The sequence below is a fragment of the Acomys minous genome (genome assembly GCF_964271855.1).
Source record: "Acomys minous genome assembly, chromosome: 6".
NCBI classification, from domain to species: domain Eukaryota; kingdom Metazoa; phylum Chordata; class Mammalia; order Rodentia; family Muridae; genus Acomys; species Acomys minous.
In genome coordinates this window covers 76301176-76327951 of record NC_140487.1, presented here as the reverse complement: position 1 = coordinate 76327951, position 26776 = coordinate 76301176, and the positions used below count along the sequence as shown (strand labels likewise).

General features: G+C 43.8%; 3 protein-coding genes across 6 annotated transcripts in view; 1 reads left to right on the top strand and 2 right to left on the bottom strand.

Moving 5' to 3' along the window:
- Window positions 1-26058, bottom strand: part of TSGA13 (testis specific 13) — an 85899-nt gene extending 59841 nt beyond the window's left edge. For all 4 annotated transcript variants that reach the window (XM_084786395.1, XM_084786396.1, XM_084786398.1 and 1 more), the window contains exon 1: window positions 25310-26058. The gene's annotated coding sequence lies outside the window, so the exon portion shown is untranslated. The remainder of the gene's footprint in view (window positions 1-25309) is intronic.
- KLF14 (KLF transcription factor 14) lies at window positions 1486-3982 on the bottom strand. Its single transcript, XM_084786394.1, has one exon. The coding sequence runs from the start codon at window positions 3784-3786 to the stop codon at window positions 2809-2811; it is 978 nt and encodes a 325-aa protein (XP_084642520.1). The 5' UTR covers window positions 3787-3982; the 3' UTR covers window positions 1486-2808.
- The window catches only part of LOC311600098 (G protein pathway suppressor 2-like), a 55310-nt gene continuing 52123 nt past the window's right edge, over window positions 23590-26776 (top strand). The window contains exons 1-2 of the mRNA XM_084786393.1: window positions 23590-23616; window positions 24028-24114. The gene's annotated coding sequence lies outside the window, so the exon portion shown is untranslated. The remainder of the gene's footprint in view (window positions 23617-24027; window positions 24115-26776) is intronic.

Here is a 26776-nt window from a genome sequence, read left to right as displayed (position 1 = left end):
CTAATGCACCTCCTTAATAACTATTCCTCACAAACTGTTGGGGTACAAAGAATAAAACTCAGATCAAGAAAGACCATTAAAAAATACAAAAAAGACAAAAAAGAAAAAAATCACCAAAAAAATAAACAAACAAACCCCAAAACAACAATAACAAAAAAACTAGCCCTAAAACCTTGCCTCTTTCATTTGGCCTCTGTGGGGTTTTGAGCATCTCTTTGCTTAGTACTCTAAGTAAGAGCTGACAGCAGAGCATCAGAGGGCATTTCCAGACAAAATACCCAAGGTAGAATCCTACTGTGGACATTATTTGAGGCCTTGAAAATTAAAAGCTATTTAGCAGTTGGAAATCTATTTTAAAAACTTAATTCCTGAATAAGTTAGAAGAGTTCTTGTTAGTTTCTTTTGTTCATTTACCCAATGGTAGATCTTCTACCGAAAGGGACAAAGAGAAAACCTTACCTCAGTGGGCCCCAAGGTACCCAAACTAACCAGCAAAAGAAGGCCTCTTCCCAATTAAAAAAAAAAAAAATCACCTTTAAGGTGATTTAAGTCTCCTCTTCCTAAAAATTCAAGGGCAACCCTTCCTGTTCTTCATGGCCTCACTAGAAAACACAGAACCTCTTGAGGATTACAGGCCACATTTTTGGGGGCCAATCCAAGGATCCCTCCCTCATATAGCTTATGAGAACCTTGCAGCATCCCAATGCCATGTTTGTAATCACTTATTCTCTCAAGGATACCTGAATGTCCAGGACCAGAAAGGGAAGGGAAATCAGCCCCCTAACCCCCCAACCCCCCATCCCCCCCACCGCAACCCAAGTGTCTCCCAGGATGCCAAAGAAGGAGTGTCACTTCAAGATCACAGGGCGTGGACCTGAGAATGGATTTAGCCAGTTAAGAAAAGGGTTTGGAGGCCACGCCTTTAATCCCCAGCAAAGGCAGGCCGACCAATGTGAATTCAAGGCCAGCCTAGCCTACAAAGAGAGTCCTGCACAGCCAAGGCTACAGAGAGAAACCCTGTCTCCAAGCCCCACCCCCCAAAAAAAGAAAGAAGGAAAGAAAGATAGAAAGAAAGAAAGAAAGAAAGAAAGAAAGAAAGAAAGGATTTGGGTATTAAATAATTAGCCAAAGGACTCAGGTAACCCCTCAACATTTAAAGGTTTATAGAAGCAGTAGAAAACAGGGTGAGAGAGGATCACAGGAACAGGAAGGTAGGTTGGCACCTTTTGTCGAAGGTCCCAGGGAGTGAGGAAACGGGGACTCAAGCACGAAGGAACGCCATTTAAAAGTCAAACACTTTACTTTTACTCACAGCTTTTGCCAGAAACTTAGCATATAACTTTGAGATAACTTTAGCTTCAGCGTTTTTATCTATAAAACAGGAGAAAGCGGTTTGCTTAATCAAGTGCCTCTTATGATCCCATGAGATTACAACATCCTTTACAAGTGTGATTGATAGGGAGTATAAGATATCCAGGAGGGGACCTTAGGAGACCATATCAGGTTAGGAAAGGCCTTTCAGCCTCAAGTCTAATGAAGGGAATACAAACACAAACACATGTGTGTCACACACACACCAGTGATTTCAATCCACAGTAGTTGGGACACACGACAAAATACTTCGGGTATTTGCTTCCTTCAAGGGGCAGAAAGAGTCTGATGTTAGAGACAGGTGCTTCTATTTGATAGCAATTACCTAGCTGCTCCTTTCCCAAACCCAACACAGCAGCTCTCCAAAAACAGCAATCTCTTACCCACCCCGCCCCCCCCATCCACCAATTCACCTGTATCAGAAACAACAGTGTGCAGATCTCCACAAAAGTTAAGCCTTACTTAGCCAGTAAGAGGTGAACAGACTCTACTACCCCTGAGATTACCTAGGGTGGGGCAGCAGTAACGCCATTTCTCCATTTCTCTGAACAGCTATCAGTGGTTGAGAAAAGTTACTTGGGCTTGCCTTCTAGGTGAAGGAGAAACTATTTCAGACCAGCCTGTTCTCTCTGGTGCTATTATGGCTGTTTTCGAACTACTTAATCAATCTCTTCGTAATTGTGAGCCAGAAAGTTACCACCCCTGAGAAGGATTTTTTTTTAAAAGAAGGGATACAATGCAAGCACAGGGTTCCAAATTATGCTACAGGAAGTACAAGCAGATTCATACCACTCCCCAGGCACCAAAAAGCATCTCCCAGCCATACATCCACAAAGCAGAGGTAGCTGGGGGCAGTGGGAGAGTGGAAGACATTAGCTTCCCATCAACCTGGAATTCTTGTTTAAAAGATACTAAAAATAAATTAGTAAACATTGCTGTTTACAGAAATAGAAATAATTTCTGTTTCCAAAGGCCTCTCATCATCTAAGTCTAGACATTTCCAAGACTTCTGCCCTGGACACCCTCTCCAAGGTCCACCCTGGCCAATGAATGGGTGAGACACCAGCGTCCTTTGGGATTGGGAGATCCTCAGGCACCTGAGAATTCAGTTTTACATCTCTGGTGCCATGGAGGGAAGAATCTTCAGTATGCTGAAGAGTCCATCCCTTCTTACTGGTTCCTGCAGGCTGTTTTGAAGAAAATGTTCTTTCAGATAATATTTGTGTTGCAAGACTTTCCACCATCTTCTGGCTCCCAGTCCCTCTCCAGAGTCAGACAAGCTTGTCTGGACCCATCCTCAGAGCGGAGCAACCAGTCAGTGCCTTGGTCTAACGACCCTGGAAAATAGGAATGGACAGAGCAAAGGCAAAGACAACGGCCTGCGGGGCGAGGGGGTTGGGGTTGTGCTTGAGGGGAAGAAAGACAGCAGCGACAGTCCTACAGGCAAGCAGTGAAGCTGGTTTCCTGGCCAGAGCAGGAGCTGGAGTCGGAACCGGAGCTTTCCACCGTGGAAGGGGGTGGTGGGTCAGGGCGGGGAGTGCGACGACGACCTCGGTACTCGATCATGTCGGGATGGTAAGTTGGGTGGCGACGGGCATGCTTGGTCAGGTGGTCGCTCCGGGAGAACTGCTTAGGGCACAGCGGGCAGGAGAAGCGCTTTTCACCGGTGTGTGTTCGGTAGTGGCGGGCCAGCTCATCAGAGCGTGTAAACTTCTTGTCGCAGTCGAGCCAGTCGCAGGAGAAGGGGCGCTCCCCCGTGTGGGTACGCTGGTGTGACTTGAGGTGCGAAGACTTGTAATAGGCTTTGTTGCAGCCCGGGAAGGGGCACTGATGTCGCTTGGATGCGGGTGTAATCTGCCTCCTTCGGTAGGTCGAGCCAGTTGATGGCCCAGGGCGGGCCCCTGGGGGCCCCTCGGGCACCTCCCTGCTGTCATCCAGCTCCTCTGCGGCTTCTGGTGTGCCCGGGATGGCAGGCTCGCTGCAGGAGCTCTCAGGGCCCGAGAGCTCCTCTTCGAAAAAGGCCGGAGCCGTTTCGGAGCACCCAGTAGGGCTGGAGCACCAAGTCGGCTCGAAGCAGCTAGTTGAGGCGCACGCAGCTTCTTCCGAGTCTTCCCTGGGACCTTCTGGGACACCACAGCTTAAATCCGCCAAAGCGCTCGCAGCCAGCAGGTGGGGCGCTCCGTCGCCTTCGTCCGGGCTAGGGGTGGGGACTTGGAGGACAGGGGGTATCCACAGCACCCCCCGCATGCCCGGACCAGTCCCTGCCGACTCCCGTGGCACCTCACCCACCTCGGAGACAGCTGCAGCGCCCGCACCCTCGGGGACCGTTGCGCGCTGGTGCAGCACGGCGCGGGTGGACATAGACACCAGGCACTCGGCGGCGAAGTAGTCCAGGCAAGCCACGGCGGCTGACATGCTGGCGGCGCCCGGTCGCGGGCGAGCGCCGTCCGAGCGTGGCCAGCCGCGGGCCGCAGAGTCCCCGGGAGCGTCCGTCCCGCCGCTCGGAGCCGGACGAGCTGGAAGCTGGTGCGCGCCGCTCGCCGCCGGCAGCCGCTGCTGCCAGCACCGAAGCAACGCCGCCTGACGCGCCCTGACGCACCGGAGCCTGTGTGGGTGGCGGGGACCCGCCCCGGCCCGAGGACACCCCTGGATCAAGCTGCCGCGCGGGCTAAGGCATTCCCAGCAGCCTGAGAAATTATCTTGTCTGCGCTTTCTCTCCGCTGCTGGCGAGCCAGGTAATTTCAATGCGCGCAAGTCCCGGATCGCAACTTCTGGGCAGCCTGCCGGCCTCGCCCCCCGCGCCCCTAGTTCCTGGCCAGCGGGGTGTCCGGCGGAGTCCTAAAAACTTTTTTCTTTAAGGGGGTGGGGGGCGGCGAAAAAAAGCCGCGTTAATACCTGATTTGTCTTTCGCTTCGCAAACGCGATCGCTGGCGAAGTGGGCTGGGACTGCGTTTGACTCGCGTCCACCGCTCGCAGCCCAAATTGAAAATAGCCCCAAGTCTTCATCCAAAAGAAAACGGGGGCGAAACAAAGTTTTCTCATTTAGCAGTTCGACTGTTAATGCGGGGTCCGCAGCCGTGTCCCAGATAGAATCCACCACGTAGCCTTTAATTAATAGCGTTTTGAACCAGAAGCGGTTTTAACCCTGGCGAGAGCAAAGAATCCTCCCGGCTTGAAATAGAAACTTAAAATCCTTGGAGTAACGATTTAACTATTCAAGCAACGAAAGAAAAATGCATGTTTAAACTGCATTAACCTGTCACAGGCACGCGAACAAATTTACACGCTGAAATATAAATTACAGACTAGCAGCGAGATAAACACATTAAAATGGACTCCCACAATTTTAATAATAGAAAGTCACGTTTCTAATTAGGCAACGTTTTCTATTTCTCTTTTGGTAAAAAAAATAAAAATAAGAACATGCAGCAAAATGGTATAGAATGCTCATCCAGTGCCATATGATTGTGGGGGGCTTTTTCTTTTTTATAATCAAATATGTGAATGATTTCTTTTACATGTCTTCATTGCTTTATTTGATCTCCCCCTTTTAATTTTTTAAATTAAAAAAAACGTAGAAAATAAACAGGATAATTTCTTACTATGTTGCTACAACAGTTGGGGTGTACACCGGCTTTTACTTTTGTAATATTAAGTTATGTGCATTTTATTTGTAGTGCTTCAGTATTTTTTTCCTTTGGGAAGTTAAAATGATACACGTGCTTTAAGAATAACATATGTCCTTATACTTATTGACTAGAATAATCAAATATGATGTCTTTGTCGCGTTTGCATCAGATTTTTTCATTTATATTAAGCATTAGGGGAGGGTTGGTGTCACTTTCTTCTTCTTCTCCCCAGTACTATTCACTTTCCCTCTTGCTTATCAGTGCCATAAAGTGTATATTCCTCAGACATTTGTTATACTTCGTTGCAGTTACCTATGTTTGTAAATATATGTGTATCCTTGTTAGTGTATTTAAATTTTTAATAGGTGTTACAGTGCTGCACATGCCATCCTGCAGCTTGCTTCTCTCAACAAGATTTTTATGTTGATACCTGTAGAACTGATTATTCATTTCAGCAGCTTTAAAATAGTATTGGCAGCTGTGTCGTTTTAAAGGAGACCCATTCTAAAACTGATCACTTTTGCTAAAGGTGTTTACCTCAAATTTCCAGATGCTACACTGATCCATACATGAAAACTCTATCAGAATGTTTTTTTATTTATGGCTTAGAAAAACATGCAAATATATTTTAAAATGCTGAAATAATATAGTGCAAGTAATTGATAAATATTGTCATTTTGTCATCTCTGTTTCAGGTCTTCTTTTGAAATTTTAATTTTTCATAATTTCTGATAAAATTTAAGTCTCCCTTGCATGCCCACTCTTTCCCTCAGAGGCTAAGTTGGTATGTAAGTTTGCAATTTAGGCTGCACACTCTTAACAGCACATGAATCTGTAAGAAGTATTGCTTTTAAAAATGTATACACATGACTTTAGACTGTATATATTAACCTGCAACTTATTTCTTCCTTCTTGGTATGTTTTTTTTTTTCTGTTCATGTTGGCAAATATAAATGCAGTTCATTCATTTTAATTTTTACATTGTAGACTCATGCATATAAATGTGTCCTGTTTATTCATGGTCCTACTGACAGATGTTGGAGTTGCTGCCAATATTTTGATATTACTGGTGCATGTTTCCTTGCACATATGTAGAAATTTCTCCCTGTATATACCTAGAAGATGAATGCTAGGCAGCACTCGTGTTTTGAGCTTTACTAGAAATTGCCAAATGACTTTCTTACCTGTGCACCCAGCAGTGGATGAGGGATTCTGTTTCACTCACATGATACTAAGCACATTCTAGATTCAGACTTATTTGTGCCAATTTGATTTTTTTTTAAATACTCAGTATCTTGTTATTTTATTTGAATTTCCCTCACTGCTAGTGAGGCTGGGCAATTTTCCATGTATTTATTGGCTGTTGAAGTTTCTGAGTTTGTGATTTGTTTTTTCATAGCCCCTGTCATTTTTCCAATAGGCTATGTATCCTTTTTATCTTTCATCCCTTGGATTTATAGTGTTTCATGTGTGTACACATTAAACATATTGGCTCCATCTATGGCTTGTCTTAACTTTTGATGTCATCTGTATTATAAAATGCATAAAATGCAGTTGTGGTCACATCACTCCCTTAAACAACAACAACAACAACAACCCCCCAAAAGCCCCCACTTTTCGTTATCTTTGTATCATTAAAGATACAACTCCACACCTGATGCATGAGGACAGCTTTAGGCCTTTGTCACTGATGTTTTCTTTTACACTTGTTGAAAGGCTTGGTGTAAAGGAGGAATTAATTTCAGTTCTCTCTCCTCCACCATGGAAAGCCTGCTGTGACCTGATTTACTGAGCAGTGATCATGCCCCTGTTAATGTGCAATGGCACCATGGTTGTAAATTAAATTTCCATATATTCATGAAAATGTTCCTAGTGTGTCCTTCTCCATGGAGCAAACCAGTTCTGAGCCAACAGCACACTCTTAATTACCGTGGCTTGATAATAAGTCTTAATTACAATGGCTTGATAATAACTTTTAATGTACAGAAGGACTTGTCCCATCCTTCGTTCACTTTTTCAACTGCGCTGACCATGTTTAGACTTGAATCCCTTATCAACATCAGCCTATCACATTCTGAAGAAAAACTTTTTTTTTTTTTTTGGTATTTTGATGAGTTAAATTTACAATTTAATTTAAGGAGCTGTGACATCTTTATAAAGCCAAGTTATCCAGTTCATGAATAGTATTCTGACTTCCAAGCACTCCTCGATAACACTTTATAATTTGTTTACTAAATGCTTGTGCCTCTATGTTAGATTCCCACTGCCCAGTACCTCACAGCTCTTATTACTGTGTGACAGAGGCACAATTTTTTTCCTATTAAAATTTTAATTTGTTGATTGTTGCTTTTTAAAAGGCTAATGATCTTGTTTAAGAGGTAAGTGTTCTTGTTAGTTTATTTTCATGGCTCTTGTACTTTTCATGCAGATTATCAATGTTGTCTGTAAATACTACCCTTGACACCTTTCCCCTTAATCTCAATGCGCTGGGACCTTCCCTGCAGCTGGTGTTAATAAGCATTACACACACACACACACACACACACACACACACACACACACACACACACACACCGTCCTTTCTGTCTCATTGAGAATATTTCTAGTGTCCATCCTTGCTTATCCCGTTTGCTCTGCATTTTCCAATAGAAAGCCTTTATCAGGACAGAGTAGCTGTGTCTATCCTAGTTGTGATTAAAGTCGGAACCTTTTTAAAACCTGAGATGGATGCTGAGCTATTATTAGATGCTTTTCCCTAGACTGTTGAGGAAGGTACGGATTTTGTTGTAAGTATGTTGATGCAACAGGTCACACTGAGAGAGTTTTATCTAGTGTGAATCTGTTGATTCTCTTAGATGAAGTGGTGCTTTGCCATAATCTACAATTGTATTTTTAATACACTCTTTCAAGTAATCTATAATTAAAAAAATATTTTATCATTTTATTCATAAATGAAGGCTTGGAGTTTCCCTTTCTTGTACTGTTCTTGATTGTTGTTTGGCATTAGGGTTATGTTACCTTTGCAAAAATACATTTAGAAATTTTTCTTTCTTTTCCTATTTTCGATGACAGTTTTTTTTATTATTTCCTTGAATGTTTAGTGAATCTCATCTGTGATGCTACCATATTTTGAAATTTTAATGCAGTTTCTCTAATCCACTAAACCATTTTGGTAATTCAGATTTCTCTTAAAAATAGATATATTTAAACCTACAAAGCTTCAAGTTTGGCTCATATTATCTCATTTTAATATGTACTATAGTATCTGTTAGAATATCCCATATTTATTTCACACACACATTTGATAATTCTCCCCCCCTTAATAAAGGTTTACTTATATTTTTATGAGCCTATTGATATTTGTCTGTGGCCCTTTCAAATGGTCAGTTTTGGTTGATAGTGTCTGTTTCTTTTAGTATAGAGATGTGCGTTTACTTTCTGTGTTTGTTTTTCTTAATCCCTGACACTTGTGCTGAGCGTCACACTTCGCTGTGATTTCTCAAACATTCAGCTTTCAGAAGAACACTCTTCCTGGATTTCCCTGCTGCTGGGTCACTTGAGCTACTCTGTAGCCAGTGTTTACTGTGTGGGCTCTTGGGATTTGGCTCCTGGAAGTACAACTGAGGAGTATTTGAAATAAAAAGTAGAATAAGGGTAATTTCTCAATGTGACATATACAGTGGCCTTGAAATAAATGTTACTAAAATCTCACAAGCCCACTCAGAGGCTCCCAGGAACGTCACACAGATGTCCTGAAAGACTGTCTCCATATCCCTGTGGGCCACGTGATTCAATGCGGGAAAGGAGCAGGAATTCACCAAATACACACAGAATAGATGAATGGTTACCAATCTCAAAAAGACAGCTTTTCCGGAAACACTGCAAACCAGCGTGTGCGGGGCTCAGCCTCCCCCCTCCCTCCGTTTTGTTGAAAGTGGTCTGCTCCTGTTCTGGGCCATGCCTTTTCTTCTCCCAGTTTCAGCTTGTCACGTTTCCTCTCTCTCCAGCATCTTTTGTCCTTTCTTCTTTAGAGCATAATTTGAGTCAATATTAAATAATGGACTAATAGCTTTAATTTAAAAGTCTCTCTCTCTCTCTCTCTTGGTTAAAGCTCTTTTACCACCATGAACCATTTCTTCCTTAAGAAAGGAAGAAACACACACACACACACACACACACACACACACACGCACGCACGCACACAAAACATGGGTCCTCTCATTGCTAAATCTAGCCGTCACATGACTAGAATCCTCAGAGCAGTTGAGCAACCCTGAGGTATTCTCTTGGCTTCTGTGACCTAACATTCTTTGCGACTTTCTTCATTTTCTTGCTTCTCTAACAATTTAAGTCTTAATTACTCATATTTTTCTTGTTTTACCTAAATTCTAAAAATGTAAAGTTCTGCAGAGCTATCTCTCAGGCTATCTTCTCTCAAATTTACCCAGCCTCTCCAGGTAATTTATAGTATTTCCCATGATTTAAATACATAGGTTTCTCCCTTGACTTTTGAAATTATGATCTCTCACCCAGATCTCTTTTCCAGAGATGTCAGTTTCAAATCTGTCCAACCACTTGATAAAACCCCAGGCCTCCTGACATGCCTAACAGATAGTTCAAACATTAGATTCAGAAGTTGAATTTGTGCGCATTACCCTCAGGTCTGCACTGTGCATTCTTCTCTGCCTCAGTGTCCAGCACTTCCGTCACGCCTGTCATCCTTGTCACTTCTCTCTACACTGGCCCCATATATAATTCCTCATATTTAAGTCTGGTCAATTATACCTTCAAAGTAGATCTTGATCGCCCAGTGTTCTCATCTCTCTTACCGACACCCTACTCCAAGCCCTTACTGTTAGGAACAAGCCACGGTGCTCCCGAGACCCCTGAACTGATAACTGTGCTCCCCACTTGGTCCAGACCACTCCACTTCCTGTCACCCGCTAGGTGCAAAGCCCTCAAAAAATAGTCATAGTCAAGGCAAACCCAAAATGGCAGGCAGCGGTGTGGCCTGTGCTTCATGCTGTTCTTGTGTTTTGTTTGTTTGTTTTGCCTGGCCCTCTCCTGTTTCATTGTATCCTAGCTTTGAAGGTAGTGGGTCCTCCAACACTCAGGCTTTAAAAGGCTTTGCCTGGGTTCCCTCCTCAGGCATCACTGAACTGCCTCTTCTTACTTCTTACCCCAAGAAGCCTGACATTCCCCCCAATCTAACCCCTGCTCTCTCCATTACAAAGTGACCCAATTATTATGTATTTATCAGGTTTCTCTTCTTTGCCTGGCATAATATGAGGCCTAATGAACAGAACAGCCTCTGCTTTCATATTTACATTTTATCAGGGAGACAAATAACAAGCAAGTAAGTGAAAAATACATAGTTCAGGTACCTGACGAATGCTGTAGGGACCAACACAATAGAGTCAGTGAGACAGGAATTCCAAAAGGGAATATTTTGTCTTGGTTTCTTGGGAAAGCAAAAAACCAGGGATTTTTTTAAAAATGCAGAAATCTTACCCAGGCACAGTGGCATATGCCAGCATTGGTGAAGCAGAGGCAGATGGATCTCTGTGAGTTCAAGGCTCTGCATAGACTTGTCTCAGAGAGAGAGAGAGAGAGAGAGAGAGAGAGAGAGAGAGAGAATGCAGAAATCTGAAGGCAGGAATATGTTGAGGTGCTGAGCAGCAGGATTTTGGTGACTGCTGTAGCAAATTACCATATAAGTTCAGTAACCTAAAACAACCAAAGAAGTCCAAAATTGGTTTCAATGAGGAAAAAAAAAAAAAGACACAGCAGGTTCTAGGCAAGAATCAGTTTTCTTGTTTAAGCTTCCTGATGCTGTTCAATCTTGATCTACAAAGGACACCTTCTGGGTTGGTGACGTGCCTCCGCAGGATAGAGGACTGGCTCCTACAGGCTAAAGCACCACGTATGGACACAAACACACAAAAACACACACGCACACACACATGCTAAATACATATAATAATTTTTCTTAAGGACACCTTTCTCCATCTTTAAACACAGCAAGGATGCGTCGTGTCTTTATTGCATCACTTTGCTCCTCACTTACAGCGACCCATGATTGCATCCAGCCCAGTTGAATGGCCCAGGATGATCTCTGCATTTCAAGATGAGCTTTGGTGGCCCTATAGTTCATTTACCACATTAGCTCTGCATCGGCATGCGACATGATGTGTCTATTGGAGTCTGAGTCTTAGGATGTAGGCGTCTCTGGGGAACCATCAGCCTGCTTTGCACACAGCTAAGGCAGGCGTAGCAAAAGGAAGCAGGGAGAAGGAAAGGCCTTGGGGTCTGGACCAGGTAGCATTTTGCAGACTAATGGAAGGAGAAAGTGAGGTAGTCTTAAGGAGGATTTAAAGCAGTGGCGGTCATATAAACTAATTTTAATGATTCTCCCTAGATGTTGCGTGGCAAATACACTAGAGTTCAGGAAAGAGTAGGGGCAGGAGACATCCTTCACAGGCTTCTGCAGGGGCAAGCAAGAGGTGGCGGCAGCTTCTACAATGGTGCTAGTGGCAAAGGCAGTTGGCTGTGGTCAGATTTGGGGTGTCATTCACAGTCAGAGTGTAGGGTGTTTTCAGATGTGTTGGTTGGAGGGTGTAGAAGAAGACTAAAATTGGTGACCTACTCCAAGGATTTCGTCCAGATATTTAGGAAGAGGTAGGATTCGGGAGACAGAAACTGGGAGTTTGGTGTCGGAGTGTCTGAGCCATTCTTTGAGATGTGTGAGTAGAGATGCAGAGTTAGTTCTAGGAGGGTTTTGCTATTTGAGGTCCAGCTGCATCATGGCTGAGCGATGGGATAAAAGGACCAAACTGCTAGTGTGTTTTCACAACTGTTTTCAAACGACAGGATGCTGTGTCTTTGTAGAGTTTCTTAAAAATGCTATCTGTAGTTACTTGCTTGGTGACTTTTAGTATAACGATAATATTGTCAAAACTATTGATTTAGTGTTAAGTAAAAATCTTATCATATGAGATACAACATTTTGTTTGATTGGTAGACTATTATGTTCCTAGCTGTCAGATTTCTTGTAGATCCAACTGAATGGCTTCGGCTCACACTTAGCCTCAAGCTAATTTACAAGTCCTAGTGGTCATATGTTTTCTTATGGCAGTGGTCAAGGGGTTCAAAGTTACAGCTAGGCGAACAGTGTAAGTTCTGTTACACAGCACAGTGACTTTATTTAATGCTAGGTGCTCTACGTCTTTCAAAAAACAGAATGGGTCTTAATTTGACTGATGGCAAATACTTCTCTGAGCCCGTAGTGTTGTGAGCTTCAGAAGAGAACCACAGAAGTAAGTCCTCAGTAAACTTTTATGTCAAGACCCGGCCAGTGAGTTATCTAAATCCAGACAGAAAGGAAGTGGCTCCTGTGAGCTTCTCTGAGCTCACCAGTTAGGCAGCATGCGAGGAGCAGAGCCACTCTGGGGTTTAACAAGCAGATAGAAACACAGCGCCCTCATCTTTCCCAGGCATGGGGGGAGGGGGAAGGGGGAAGGGGGGAGGGGTGGGCTGTGAGTTGGTGCATCGGTGAGACAGTGACCTGTCAAGATGATGATGTGCAAGTCCTGCCGCTTAGCGATTTCTTGTGTTGGTGACATGCCTTAGAAAAACTCACAATCTCCCTCAGAGAGCATCTACAAACATGTTCAGTGCAGCATTTCCTGTGATCTTTTGAAGCAACCTAAATATTTATGAAAATGTAAGGCAGCGCTATATAGGATTAAAAATAAATGATGAACCAAAGCCGGTGAGATCATGTACTATGCTTCTGTTCAACAAACAGAATAGGAAAAAAAACACTCCAAGATTTTAGAAGTAGGTAACAAAATTGATACCACTTTTATTTTAAACAACAACAACAACCAAAAAGCCCACTTAATTTTGTGAATACATGCTAATTGTTAGTTACCAGCACATTTTATTTTGTAAAGTCGTACAAACAGCAGCCAGATTGCCAGGGTCTGATGCTGTCAGCTACCAGCTAGGTGACAGTAATTAAGTTACAATGCCTAATTCATAAAAAGAATAATAGCACCTACTTCGCCAGGTTACAGCAGGAATATGTTAATATATACAATATGATTATATTGCACACAGACGGATAGCGAGTGCTGTATTTGTTACTCTGTGCTACTTATCTGTATATTACCCAGCCACCTACACGCATAATCCTGTTTTCACGTTTTAAAAGTACAATACATCAGTTGCAGTAAACAAAAAAATTTAGAGCAGTGTATGGAAGTAAAGCGATGGGTTTCAACTGATTCTTTACTTTTTTATTTTATTTTGCATAATACAAAAATAATTCTTTTTTATTTTTATTTTTTATTTTTTATATTAATTTATTCTTGTTACGTCTCAATGGTTATCCCATCCCTTGTATCCTCCCATTCTTCCCTCCCTCCCATTTGCTTTTTTATTTTTTAAAAAATGGAAGTGAATGAGGCAGAACGATAAGATTTGTCAATATGAGCAGTTAAGTGCCTTGCTGACTGCTTTATTATTCTCTATACTTTCCTGTGTCCATGCAATGGTTTTTGTTTTGTTTTGTTTTGTTTGTTCTTTTTTAAGTCCCAGAACACAGCTGGAACATTAGATGCACAACAAATATCTGGTAAACGAGTGAGTGATTAAGGAGTGGCCGGGCCTGGGGAAGCTGCCCCAGAAATGTGTATCTACCCTTTTAGTCTGCTTCCTAGTCACGAGAGCAACGGCTATGGTGGCCATTAGTGGGGAAAGCTTCCTTAACGCCACATGGACTCGGGGACACAGTGAAGTGGGGCTTTCAAGGGTCTCTTGGAAAATGATGTGAGCATCAGATTCTCTGTCCAGGTGAGCCAATCAGGCAAATGTGAGGGCAAAGAGAAAACACTTTCAGAGAGGCCCAGGGACAGACCACAGACCCTCGAAGGCCCCCACCCCCATGCCTGAAGAACAGCTAGGCAGCTTGTTCTGGGGACATGATGGGTGGAAAGGAGAAAGGCAGGAAGGGCAGGAGATTTAGTGAGGAAAACATGGTAAAACTTAAAATAATTATTGATGGAGAGAAGGGAAGGGGGGGAGAGGGGAAGGGGGGGCGGGAAAACAACCATCTGACTAGCAGCAACTGAAACAAACCCCTGATGGCTTCTACTTAGAAGGCGGCAGAAGGTGGGAGGGGGCTCCTGATTGTTCAGAGAGAAGCTAGTTAGAGTGAATAATTGAACATATTGATTTTATAAATACGATTAAACAGGTGCTTAGAAAGTAAAGACTCAAATATTGGGGAAAATTGAAGTAAGATGCATAACTTCCCAACCATTAATTTTTTTAAAAGTGGAACACTTTTTAAGGGAACACTACCAACCAACAAATGGGGGTAGAAAAATGCTAAATAAAAAAAAATTAAATAGAAGTGGCTCAATTGAAGTAGCAATAATTGTAATGTGAATAGATTTACTACGCTGAAAATAAGGAGACCTTTGGATTAGAGCTAAAAGAAATAAGAGAGGATCAAAAACCTGAAAATTATATGCTAGGTGTCTATGATGCCTAAAGCAAAAACCACCCAGAAACCTCAACTTAGGGAATGGAGGCAGACATGCTATGTAAATGGCAACAGTACAAGCCTGTGTAATTTTTAAATGTTTCAAGTAGCAAAATAAGGATTTGGTATATTCTAATAAAGTAATTAAGAGACTTTATACTCAAGGGATACTGGACGTGCAGTTAGTCTTACCAGAAATTCTTACCAGAAAAGTTCAAGATGAGAAATTTACAACCTACAATTGTTACTATATGCATAAAAAAATCACTGTTTAACAACAAAACTGGAAATGATCAAGGACACTCCTAATTAACTTGGATTACAGAGGAATGAGATTTGAAATGATGAACTTCTTGGAAACGAACAAGCGAACGCTTCAAGGTCAGTGAGTGTTGACAAAATGTCACAAACGGGAAGGTTTTCAGTCTTCAGGGCTTGCAGGAACAGTGATTGTGAAAACCAACAAATGGAGCATTTGACTCGAGCAGTAGAAAAATAACAGAAAAAAAATCCCAAGAAATAAAAAGAAGACAAGAATAGGAATAAAATAGAAATTAACAAAATAAAACCAATTATTATCCTCTGGCAAGACCAATAAAACAATGACCGACTGAGAAAAACAGAAAAGACATCATGACCAATGTAAGGGGCGAAAAGTGTTGGGGACAGCTGAGTGATCACTGTCTACAGTTAAAATAAATACAACGGGAAATGTTTCATTCATGAAAGCACAGATTGCCAAGCGTCATGATTCAATAAGCAAGAGATTTCCCCGCCCCCCAACCCCCACCACCAGACTGTTATCTAAAAACAAATAGATGCTGGTGGCAGACACCTGTAGTTTTAGCAGGCAACCCCTGTCACAATAAAAACAAATGAGAAAATAATCAAAGCTCAGAAAGAAAAGAAATCAGACCATACACAAGTAATTTTGCCATGTATAGCTACGAAAACTAAGGAAGAGGCATTTCTCTATCAAGCAAGTAAGTGTAGCTCACAAAACAGACACCTTCTCATTCTCAAGAAATAGCTATTACCTTCTTCTGAAATAATGTAATAGCAAGGCTTAAAAAGAAGTCCATCCTGTTTGTGGACAGCAATACAAACAGCCCGAACGTAGTGCTGTGCTGAAGGAGCCCTGAAGCACACTCAAGCTGTTGAGTGTTTCCTAGCTGGACCTTGACAGAAATCACTGTACTCTCCGGAGATAAAGGGGATGGTATTTTCAGTAGGTGCCTCAGGGGAGCAATTGATAGAGCGCAACACACAAGTCTGATTAAATGTATCTTAGTGGCTAAGTCATAAGAGGAAGAAGCGTTTGCTCTCTGAAACCTGTTCTCTACCAAAAATCTTAGGCTTCTTCAGTCACAAACATGCTTGAAGAATTTCCACTGGAGTGGGAACAATGCAGGAGTAAATGCAGCATTGAACCAGACGTGCCATCCAACATGATGCTTTTTAAGAGTGAGAAATAAGCTGTAGGGGTAGAATTTTTTTTTTTTTAGATGCAAAAGTGTTACTTTCTACAGATGTTTTCATGTAACTTGTAAAAGTCCAAGAGACATGTCTAAAAACACAAATGACGCTTTGAATCAATAGAGAAACGCATACTGTTTCCTCATAACGAAGCTCAGTGCTGTTAGACAACGCTGTTTATAAAAGTCAGTGCAGTAAGAACTGACAGCTATACAATTTTGAGTGTATTTATAAATATTTATAAATACTATGCCCTGCCCTTCAGAGGACCAACAGGTTTCTGGATGGGATCTGCAAGCAGATTCAAGTTCATCTGGAAGAGAAAAACAACAAAAGTAACATTTTTTAGCAGCTTTCAAAACATACCAGAAAGCTTAGGAACTGATCCTGTGTGGTACTGGCTTGGGAATAGTCTAGTTAATTGGTATAACAAAAGACATGATCCAGAAACAGCCACGTAGACAAGAGAGCTCAGCGAATGACAAGAGTGACATTTCAAATGAGAGGAAACACGGACACTTACTGAAAAACATTGACAGTTAATCACTTGGTGTGGGGGGGGGCGGGGGGGGGAGTTCTGTCACTTTTATATGCAATCCAAAGAAATTATATGTGAGTTAGCCACGTAAGCACTAAAATAAATTTTAAAGCATGAAGGAATACCCTCAGCAGATATAAAGTAAGTATTTGCAAGGCTCTGAAACCTCTTTGAAAACTTAAACTGTGGCCAGGAGATCTGAAAAGGCTTCCCTTGTGCTTAATGGTGAGGCCTGGATGGTCCCTGCTCTGTGGGGCAGCAAAGCGGGGAGGTGGGGGGGAGGTAGGCCACTCTCCTATCAGTCTTCAACACTTTACTGGGAGTTTTCATCCTGTTTCATGCAACAAGGCGTGAAAACGCAACAAAACAGAAAGAGTATCCTTGCTGGAATATCAGAGAGAAAGCTGGCTTCAGTCTCAGATGAGATTAGTCCATTCAGAAACTCCCAAGGAATCTATCAGAAAGTTACCAAAATCAAAAAGTAATTTTAGGAAGGTTTGAGGATGTAAGATCAATTTAAAAAAAATCAATGATATTCTTATATACAGACAAGTAGAAACCAAAAGTTTGAAAAATGCTTTCTACTAAAATTAGCATCAATGAAAAATATTTAGAAGATGTTTGGTGAAATGTGCATGATATGTAATTATCAAAACGATATCTGTTATTGACAGCTAGCATATGCACAAACACTGATTCATGGAAGATGCTGCAGCACAGGCCCAGGCAGGGTCCAGCTGGCCTGGGACCCCTGTGCTCACCAGGAACTGAAGGAAGACAAATCTCAAAAAGAACAAAGTTCATCTCGTCAATCGCTAAATTTTAGGAATTAATCTACAACTGTAGTCGTTAGGACAGTGAGTCTGATCCCAAGTTTAGAGCCAACCTGGGCTACTTGGTATGAGCCTGTCTCAAAACACAAGCAAGCAAACAAACGTAATATCAGTCATATCTTGCAGCTTCTAAAAAATTATGGCTGAAATGGGTCGTAGACCTACATGTAAATTTCAGAGCTATAAAAATTCCATGGAAAGGGGAAAAAACTGATTGTGTTCTCAGGTTAGGCAAGATTTCTTATATATAATATCTAAAGCAAAAGCTATTTGCTTTAGACTCTTTAGAAATTATAGTATTCTTATTAATATTTCTCTGCAAAAGGCACTAATACTAAGAGAACAAGACACAGACTAGAAGAAATATTTACAAATTGCTTATATGACAAGAGCTATATTTAAAAATGTAAAAAACTCTAAAGTTCAATTAAAGAGAAAAAAAGAACTTTCAGCCTATAAAGTGAACAAAATCTTTGAACAGACATTTCACCCAAAAAGATATACGGCAGATGCCAAACATTATCAATTCCCTAAAGTGCGAACTAAACCCACAATAAATTACCAATGCATGCCCACTAGAAATGAACTTTCTAGCCAGACAATACTAAGTCCAGAGCCAGTGGACACCTCAGACATTGAGGGAGGAACACAAACAGCGCCATTGCTTGGGAGGACAGCCTGACAGAATGTGACAGTTACCATCAAACCCAGCAGCCCTCTTGAAACCTAAACTTCAGAAACAGCCCAAGAGCCCTTCGGCTGGTGAAGGGTGCTCACTGACCCATCCTACACCAGGGCTGTGCCTCATCCTCATTATGATGACTGGAAGACGTCAGTTTCCTGTACCCGAGAAACCCCTTAACATGTTAGAGGGGCCGGCGAGAGGGCTCAGTGGTTCAGAGCACTTGCTGCTCTTCAAGGGGGACCTGAATTCAGGTCCCAGGACCCATCTCAGGCGGCTCACACCACCTGTAGCTCCTGTTTGAGGGATCTAACACCCCTGGCCCCTGAAAATACTTGCACTCATATGAACATAATCACGTATAAACACATACACCTACATAAAATACTGCTGCTGCTAATAATAATAATAATAATAATAATAATAATAATAATAATAATAATAATAATAAGTATCAGATCAAGGGTCACCCTGGGCTGGTGTGGGACGTAGACAGGAGTGAGTGTTAATTAAGAATTTTAGAGCTCTTCTACATCTGGCTGTCATGGTGGCCACTACATAATTGTACGAATTTGTTTAGATTCGCCAAGTGGAACACTCCGGAGAGAATTTTTTTGTATGTAAATTTAAAAATGTGACTCAGAAATGACTGCGAAAACATATACACCTCTATGATTATTCAGTAGAGTAAAAAGGCATAAACCCCAGAATCTGTAAAAAAAAAAAATGCAGATTTACACCCTACAAACCCATAAAATTTTGTAGGCAAAAGTCATCATAAACAGCAACGACAAAGTCAGGCCATGAACTCATAATTATGTTTCCTCAGCAAATATTCCAAACAAAGGACTAACATCCATATATGAAGGTCACCTACAAGTTATTATGGAGGAAGACAGGGTAACAGGCAAGTGGGCAAAGTACCCGAGGTACAAGGTGAGGTGCAGGGGGCCCCCAGAGTCTACAGGGTTGGTCAATGTGCAAAGGCAACCTCACCATCAGCCAGAGACCTGTGGCTTGGGGCTGGGGCACATTACCACGTTCCTCAGCCAGCGGGTGGCCCGAACTCTCAGAGGTTGAGGTGTGAGCGTGTGGGTGTGTACAAACATGCATGTAAAGACCATAGGACAGTTTGTGGGGTTGGCTCTCTCTTCCCAGAGATCAAACTCAGGTCACAGGGCCTGCCGAGTAGCATCTGTGCTACCTGCACCGTCTCAGGAGCCGTTGGCGTCTTGAAGGATAGTGTGGCAGGCACTCCCGAAACATCAGAGGCCCATGCTCTTTGACTCAGTAACTTCACTCCTAAGTATTAATGCAACTACATATGTCAAAGGTTTGTTACAAGAACATTGTTATGATGGAAAATAGGGACCACATTAAACAACGGTCAGTAGAGGAGTGGAACGGAACTGGGGAAAAGCCACGGCATGGCCACTGCCACTGTGTTAAGGACAGGTGTGTGAGCACCTGCTTACTTACAGCGGGAGCTAGCAAGCAGAAGAAGGGGGGGGGGCTCTGTTGATGATTTTTGTAGTATTTACAAATCTGCATGCACACACTCACACATGCCCAGAGGAGGTTTGGACCATACACCCCCATGTCAGCATAGGGGCTTTCTGTCAGTATTACAGAGCAATGAGACTGGGGCCATGAAAGGAACTTAAACTCTTTTCTCTACATACCTTCATCTTGTTTGGCTTTTATTTGTGACAGGGTCACAAGCTGGCCTAGAACTTCCTATGTAAACTCAGGCTGGCCCCCACACTCCCCACCCCCACCCCCACCCCGACCCCATGCTCCTGCCTCAGCCTCTCTCCGGGGCTGGGATCTCAGGTGTGCCCCACCATACTTAGCTGCTATTCGAATTTCCAAATGCAAACATTTCACGTGTGCAACTGCTTTTATTTAATGGAATGAAGAAGTATAATTCAACTCTATACATTTTAAATTAAGTAATCTCAAACAAGAAAGCAAAATGGGGGAATAATTTGCAAATCACAAATGGGAGGGGGGAATAAATCTGATTGCTGGAGTAAGAGAAAAAAAAGGGAAGTATTAAGAAGAAACAAAATAAATAAATGGACAAAACTAAAATCAAGTATAGCTCTTGCCATGATAGGATTAGCTAAAAATGACCAAACCCCAAAATTATCAGGCTCAATGAAGTCGGCGGGGTGGGGTGGGGGGTGGGGGGTGGGGTGGGGCAAGGCTGCAGGGCGCAGGCTTGGTCATATGATGTTTCTAAAATGGAGTTGACCAGGAAGGTAAAACAGCAGTGAGATGGGTAGGAATACTAGCAATGTAAGCAGAACGAGGACCACGTCCGTGTGTGCCACTGCAGCATTAAAGCCATATACAAGCGGATTCTGGAACACAATGTCAGAACAAATGCAATTGCTTTCATACTGGTAAATGATGTGATGTCCTATGCAGGTGACGCGGCGAAGGACAGAAATCCTCCCAGAGGACACTGTGCTTATGTTATGATAGCTAGTTATTTATAATAAGCCTACACAGGTACCACGGCCTGGAACGGTCCATGTCAAGAAGCAATGTGGCATAGCTCCTGGGTCTTAGTTTTGTCTTTAAAACTATATTTCAAAGAGAAGGGGGCCCTAAGAATTTCAGTGTCAGGGCAAGTCCCTTGTGGGTAAAATGGAGGAGGACAAACAAACAGGAAGAAGCAGACTCCAAACAGACTAGTCTCATGATGGCATCACCCAAGGTGCTCAGCCTTTAAGCGTGGGCTGATGTTTCCCTTGCCTTTGTCGCCCAGCCCCCAAACAGGCCGAGCTTCCTCATCCCGGGAAAAGGGTTGCCTGGTGGTGACTTGGGATCGGCAGCTTGAGACCAGCCCTAGTTACTGCTCCAGTATGATTTGCCTGACTTCTGTATTAGGTCCATATTCATGCTATGGGATTTCCTATAAATGACCCAGAAGCATTTCGGCAGTTGAGAGAAAGTGCCATGTGTCACAAGGACTGGATCCAAAGAGCAGAAGGAGACACTGTGGCTGCCTCTAAGGACAGATAGCCCTGTTGGTCTTGAGTGCCCCCTGGAAGGCACACTCTTGCTGTCTCTCCTGATAATATCTTTATAGTATCTCCTGAGATTGCGTTCATCCTGTTGCTGAGAATGGAACAAACTAGGGGAAACTCGCAGAGAAATAACAATGGGAGAGAAGGCTTTCGAGCCACGGCCAATGGGAATTTGAACTCAGCGTGGACATGGGACCCTGAGGCAGCATCCTGAGGCCAGAAGACATCCTCTGTGAGCCTGGGAGACATCTGTCCTTTGAGTTGCCTTGAGACACAAGGATTTAAGAGGTGTCCTAGTACAGTTAGGGACAGGAACTGAGGTTATTGGCGAGCATGGCTGAGAAGGGTTAGATGTTGGTAGTAAACCCTACAGTCTTAGAGGAAATATTGGGGAAAGGCCAGGGACAAAACTATGCCCAGGGTTGACCGTGGAAACGGAAAAATAAAATTGTTACGACCGTGCATGGTTCTAGAGATAGAGGGTGGAAGTCTCCTCCTGTGGGGCACAGATAAAGGGTCAGCTGGGTGAAATGTCACTTCCGTAGGACACAGGGAAAGGGAAAGGGTGGGATTTCAATAGAGAACAGCAGGTGAACAGGAAAGAGAAGCAAGCTGGGACCACTCCTCTTAGTCTCTTAGGAGCACATCTTTATGACTGTGCCTCTTGAAGGTGTGCCTCTTCCAGAAGCGCCGAGGGCCCTCTGAACACGCTGACTGATGGCCTCCCTGGGTGGTAAGTCAAGGATGCAGTATTAAAGTTAGGATTTGTAACAAGTCGCCATGTGGTTGCTGCTGCTCTGGGGAGGTCAGCTGAGTACCACTGGCATAGAACCCCAATGGGCAGTGGGCAGGTAAATCAGTAAGATAGAGTCCTATGTATCCCCTGTATTGCACAAACTGGGAGCAGTTGTCACCTCCATACTCCGGAGGGACAGGCAGGAGGACCGGAGTCAAGGTCATCCCCCAGCTACGTTCTGAGTTCAAGAACAACATGAGATCAGTAAGTAAAACTAAATTTAGGAATTAAAAAATAAGTTGTTTGAGCCCCTCCCCACCTCCTAAGGGAATTGCCGTGGCCTCCCTAGGACTTCTGGGAGTTCATTTATCACATCATCTCTGTCCTAAGTGCGCCTGTGGCTGTTTCTCATCCCCTTCTCCTTCTGCTTGCAGAAGTTGGTGTTCCGGTGTAGTTATAGCGACCGCCTGTTCTTCTTGCCTGTCTACAGCCCCCTCTCCTTGGTTTGCTGTAGACTAGTCTGCGTTGGGGACCTACCCCTCACCTAATCGACGCGTATACAGCAAGCTGTTAAAATATCTTGTGAGCCTAGGTCACAGACTTGAAGCAATCTGAAGTTGTCTCTTTGGGCCCTGCTGGATGGCTTCTCCAAGCCTCTTTTCTCAGCTCTGATAAGTCCAGATGCTTGGGCGAAATAAGGGTCTGAGCTGGGGGGTGGGGTGGGAGGGCTAGGGGGTTGGGGAGGTGGGAGGGGGAAGAGGGGGCTCATCAGCACCAAGAATGCAAGATGGATCATTAAACAATCTTGGAAGGCTTTGACCACCACGGCCTCTGCAGGCTTCTGCAGGCCTGCACGCTGCCAACTTCACCTCCCGTCTCCCACCCCGCCGCCCTTCCCCCTGCCTCTTAGTGCCTCCTGCAGAGTGCTGCTGCATAGCCGGCTCCTTTTCAGTCATCAGCAGGCACTCACCCTCCACAGCCAAAGGTCCCCATCAGGGGACACTCACAGAGGAAGGTATGGAGCCTGCTGTAGGGGGACAAAAATGCCGCTTCTCACTTGCAGCAATTCGAAGGTTTACTATGTGCCGGGTCTTTGTGGTGCCAGAGATCCTTGTGTCTGTAACTCTAAATTAACCACCAAAACTAAACCAGCAAGACCAGGCATGGCAGCTCACGCCTGCAGTCCCAGCACAGGCGCGCGCGGGAGCTGAGTCAGGAGGATTGCAAATCCAAGGCCAGACTGAGCTACGTAGTGAGGCGCTGTCTTAAAAGCCCAAAGTAAATAAAGGAATAAGGCAGCCAATAAATCCCCAAGCCAACAAAGACTTCTTTATCAACCACAAGGGAGCCACTGGTGACTGCTGAGAATCAACAAATGGATTGGGATGGGGGTGGTCGAACTACAACCTCAGCAAGCAAACATAGCCCACTGCTAAGAACTTTGAAGAAATCTTAAAACAAAACGAAACACCAAATCAAAATAAAACACATTGTAATCGGTGGCAACAAAACTAGGTGGCAGAAACCTACTTATCTCACAAACTGTAAATGATTCTTCTTTGACCCTTATCAAACGCTAGATCAGAGAATTCGCGGTATCAGGAGACCAAGGCTCGGGTGGGAGAGGCCAGGTTTCATAAGGCAGAGCCAGACTGGACTGTTTGAGGGTCACAAAGCCCTTGCTGCCTGTCACATTAGGCATGGCTCCCTCCAGTTGAAAAGGAGAAGGGGAAGGAGCTGTGATCCCTGGGCCACACTCCGAGGTATGGGGGTGCTTGAAAGTCTCCGTGTCTGGAGGCTCTGGGAGGTGGGACAGGGGGTCTCGTGGGAGGGAGTGGCAGCCGGGGAGAGTCTGGGCTACAGCCTTCCAGGACTAAGAGGGTGTCTGTGGGCCGGGCGGGCCTGTGCTTACATGCTTCTGAGTATAGGAGAAAGGGAGAGAAAAGGAAACAATTGTTAGGAAGGAACACATTGTAGCCGCTCAACCGCAGGGAAAGCTGACTGTTGTGCCAACAGGTGTTCCCTTACCTCTTTCCCCGCCGCTGTTTAGACTTTTCTCTCTACCCCTACCTTCCCACTGACTGTCGCTTACATATTTACTTTTCTTTTTAGCGCTTGTCCCTGACCTAGCATAGCCTGTCACCCCCGTAATCATTGGCTGTCTCCCCTATTAGGACACAAACAATGACAGCAGAGATGGGAGGGTGGCTTGTTGACTGCCTTTCTCTGCAACGCTTTGAACTGCACCTGGCACCCAGCAGGTACTCGCTAAACGCTTTTGCCGCCGCCTCCTGAATCCTACTAACCCTGTCTCCATTTAGAATATTCAGGGGCCTACGGAGGGTGGGGGGCGGTGAGGAATGCTGACTTTGAGCAGCCGCTGGGGCTGGGGTTGATTCCCCGCACGAGAGTGGGGGGTCTTTACCAACGCGGTGCAATGGATAGAGGGGGCGAGGAACTCCCACCCCTCCCGCAGGACTTAGGCGTTGTAACTGGTGGGCAGGGGAGGGAGTAGAGGCGTTTTCTTCGGTGGTGTAGTCGGGGGTCTATTAAGTCAGCCTGACTGAACTGACCGGGCGGTAGCTTGGGCACAGGGTGGGAATATGGGGTTCAGCAGAAGGGGGTGGGGGAGAAGAAAAAGTAACGGTCGGAGGGGGGAGGGGAGTGTGACCGAAATACATTAGCTATGTGTATGGAATGGTATCATGGAACTCTTCATATAAACTAAATAGCTAATAAAAAAATAAGCCAAAAAAAAAAAAAGACATTCATAGTTTAAAAATTCTTGAAAGCCTCAATCTGTGGCTAAGAAGGGGCTGGTTTTGGTAACGGAGCGGCTTAAAGTCTCTCCAAATTGAACATTGGTGGAGACGTAAGCTTATTTTGCGCCCTCAACTCCAGGTTATATCAGAATCAGCTGCCCCTAACAGTCTCTCTTCCTGGCTGGCAAGACATTTCCGTAAAACGCTGCGTTCCTAGAGAAGGCGCCTTGGCTGAAAATGAAATCAGGGACCTGCATGGAGTGGGATGGCTCATGCCACATGCGTGTGACAGTGATGCAGCTTACAAGGGGATCAAGGACCTCATGGGCTGCCCAGAACCTCTCCTTCACAGGATATTAGCAGCCCACACCTAGCGCCCGCTCTGGCAGGCGTGATGCGTTAGACACTTCCTACGTCATTTGTGGAGTGAGATTGTGAGTAACGGTGACTATTTTGAGTGTTTACAGTGTACTCTGCAGTGGCTGCTCTTCTCGCCGCGTCTCATTTAACCCCCCTCAGACTTCTGTGCAAGAAGTCTCCTTGTCGTCCTTACGTTTCAGACGGGGGTCCGGAAACTCGGAGGAGCTGAGTGCTTGTTCAGGGTCAGAGCGATCACTAAGTCGTCGTCGGGGGAGCTGGGATTTGGACTTGGGTAGCTACTGGGGTGAGGTGGGGGGCGGGGATGGAGACTTACCAGCCGTTGCTAGACTCCATAGGTCCCAGCCTCTATGACACAGCAGATCCAACGTCTAGTCGACTCCTGTTTTAGATAGCAAACATACTCCGCTTATATCCTTTTCTGGAGTAATCGATGCCTCTGTGAGTGGACTTGTCTGTCTGTCCACTGTCATCGGTCAGTCTTTAAATCACATGCCTGCCACTTTAACTTTAAGAACAGGACCTTCTTTTAAGTGAATTAGGAGAACGTTCCGTTCATTGTGACTTATGTTGGAACCGCCAATAAATCCGAGAAGGTTTAAAAAAAAAATAGCCCTATTATTCAAAATATAACATTATTCAAAAAAATCACATTATTTCCGTGTTTTGTAAGTCTGGAACTCTGCATGTCGGATTTTCTTGGAAGAGACACACGATTCAAAAGGGAACCTTAACCTTTTAATTCAACGAAGCAAGTGTTTTTACACTTCCAGGGATTCAAGCTGAACTGATGAATGAATGAGAAATGAACTTTAAACACAGATTTGCTTTTTTGTGGAGGCAAAACACAGGATCTAATTTTATACTCCCCAAAATTGCTTTTTCTTGTAAGCGAGAAGGATGGCGCAGATACAAAAGTACAGAATGTACAGGGTGTTTAGATAAAGGGACGCTATCTCGTCTTAAGATCGACATTTCATTGTAGGGAATGGTTTACAGTCGCCTCCCCCTCAGGAGGACTCGACAATGCTTTGTGGAAGCGGTCTATGCTGGAAAAAACAGCTTCTCTCTGGAGTCCTCAAGCGCCCCAAGCTGTTTTAGTGGAGATATGGTTCCCTCTAGTGGTAAGAGAAGGAGTTGCATGTATGTTGTTTGATTTGCTTCAGTTTCTCGGTTGGTCAACCAATCTTACTGGGCTGTGTATGAGGGTTTGAATTAAGGATGCGCAGATAACTTCTTTTACGAATGATCATACAGTTGGAAAAGAAAAGGCGAAGAGCTGTGGTGCCCTCTGTGCAGTATCACAGTAGTGACAAAAGGAGAGCTCTAACCAGATCTGGAGAGATTTTAGTTTTTAAAGATTTTTAGTTTTTAAAAAGGAAATGCTTATTGCCTTTTCTTTTATTTAATGCAATTATATACCCACTGTAGAAAATTTAGGAAATAAAACTGTGATTTTAAAAATCAGCCCACTGTTCCATCACTCAGAGACAACCAGTTTGATGCGCATAATTTAACTTTTAACAAAATGTTGTCATGTTTCATAATGTTCATTAAATCACTTAATATATTTTGAAAGGTTTCTTGTTACTAAATACATGGACACAACATTATTACACCTTAAAAAATAATAATTGATATGTGGTTAAAGTCCCCTTGGAATTTAGTTTGTGAGAAAGAGATACACGTGGTGGTGGAGTTCATATCATTAGAACATTTTACTGCACCTGCTTACCTAGATTGTGGCAGATCATTTAGCTCATGTTGCCAAGGTCATTGTTGG

Excerpts from the sequence above, each read along its gene's own strand:
- KLF14 (XM_084786394.1), bottom strand. The coding sequence starts at position 3,786 with ATGTCAGCCGCCGTGGCTTGCCTGGACTACTTCGCCGCCGAGTGCCTG.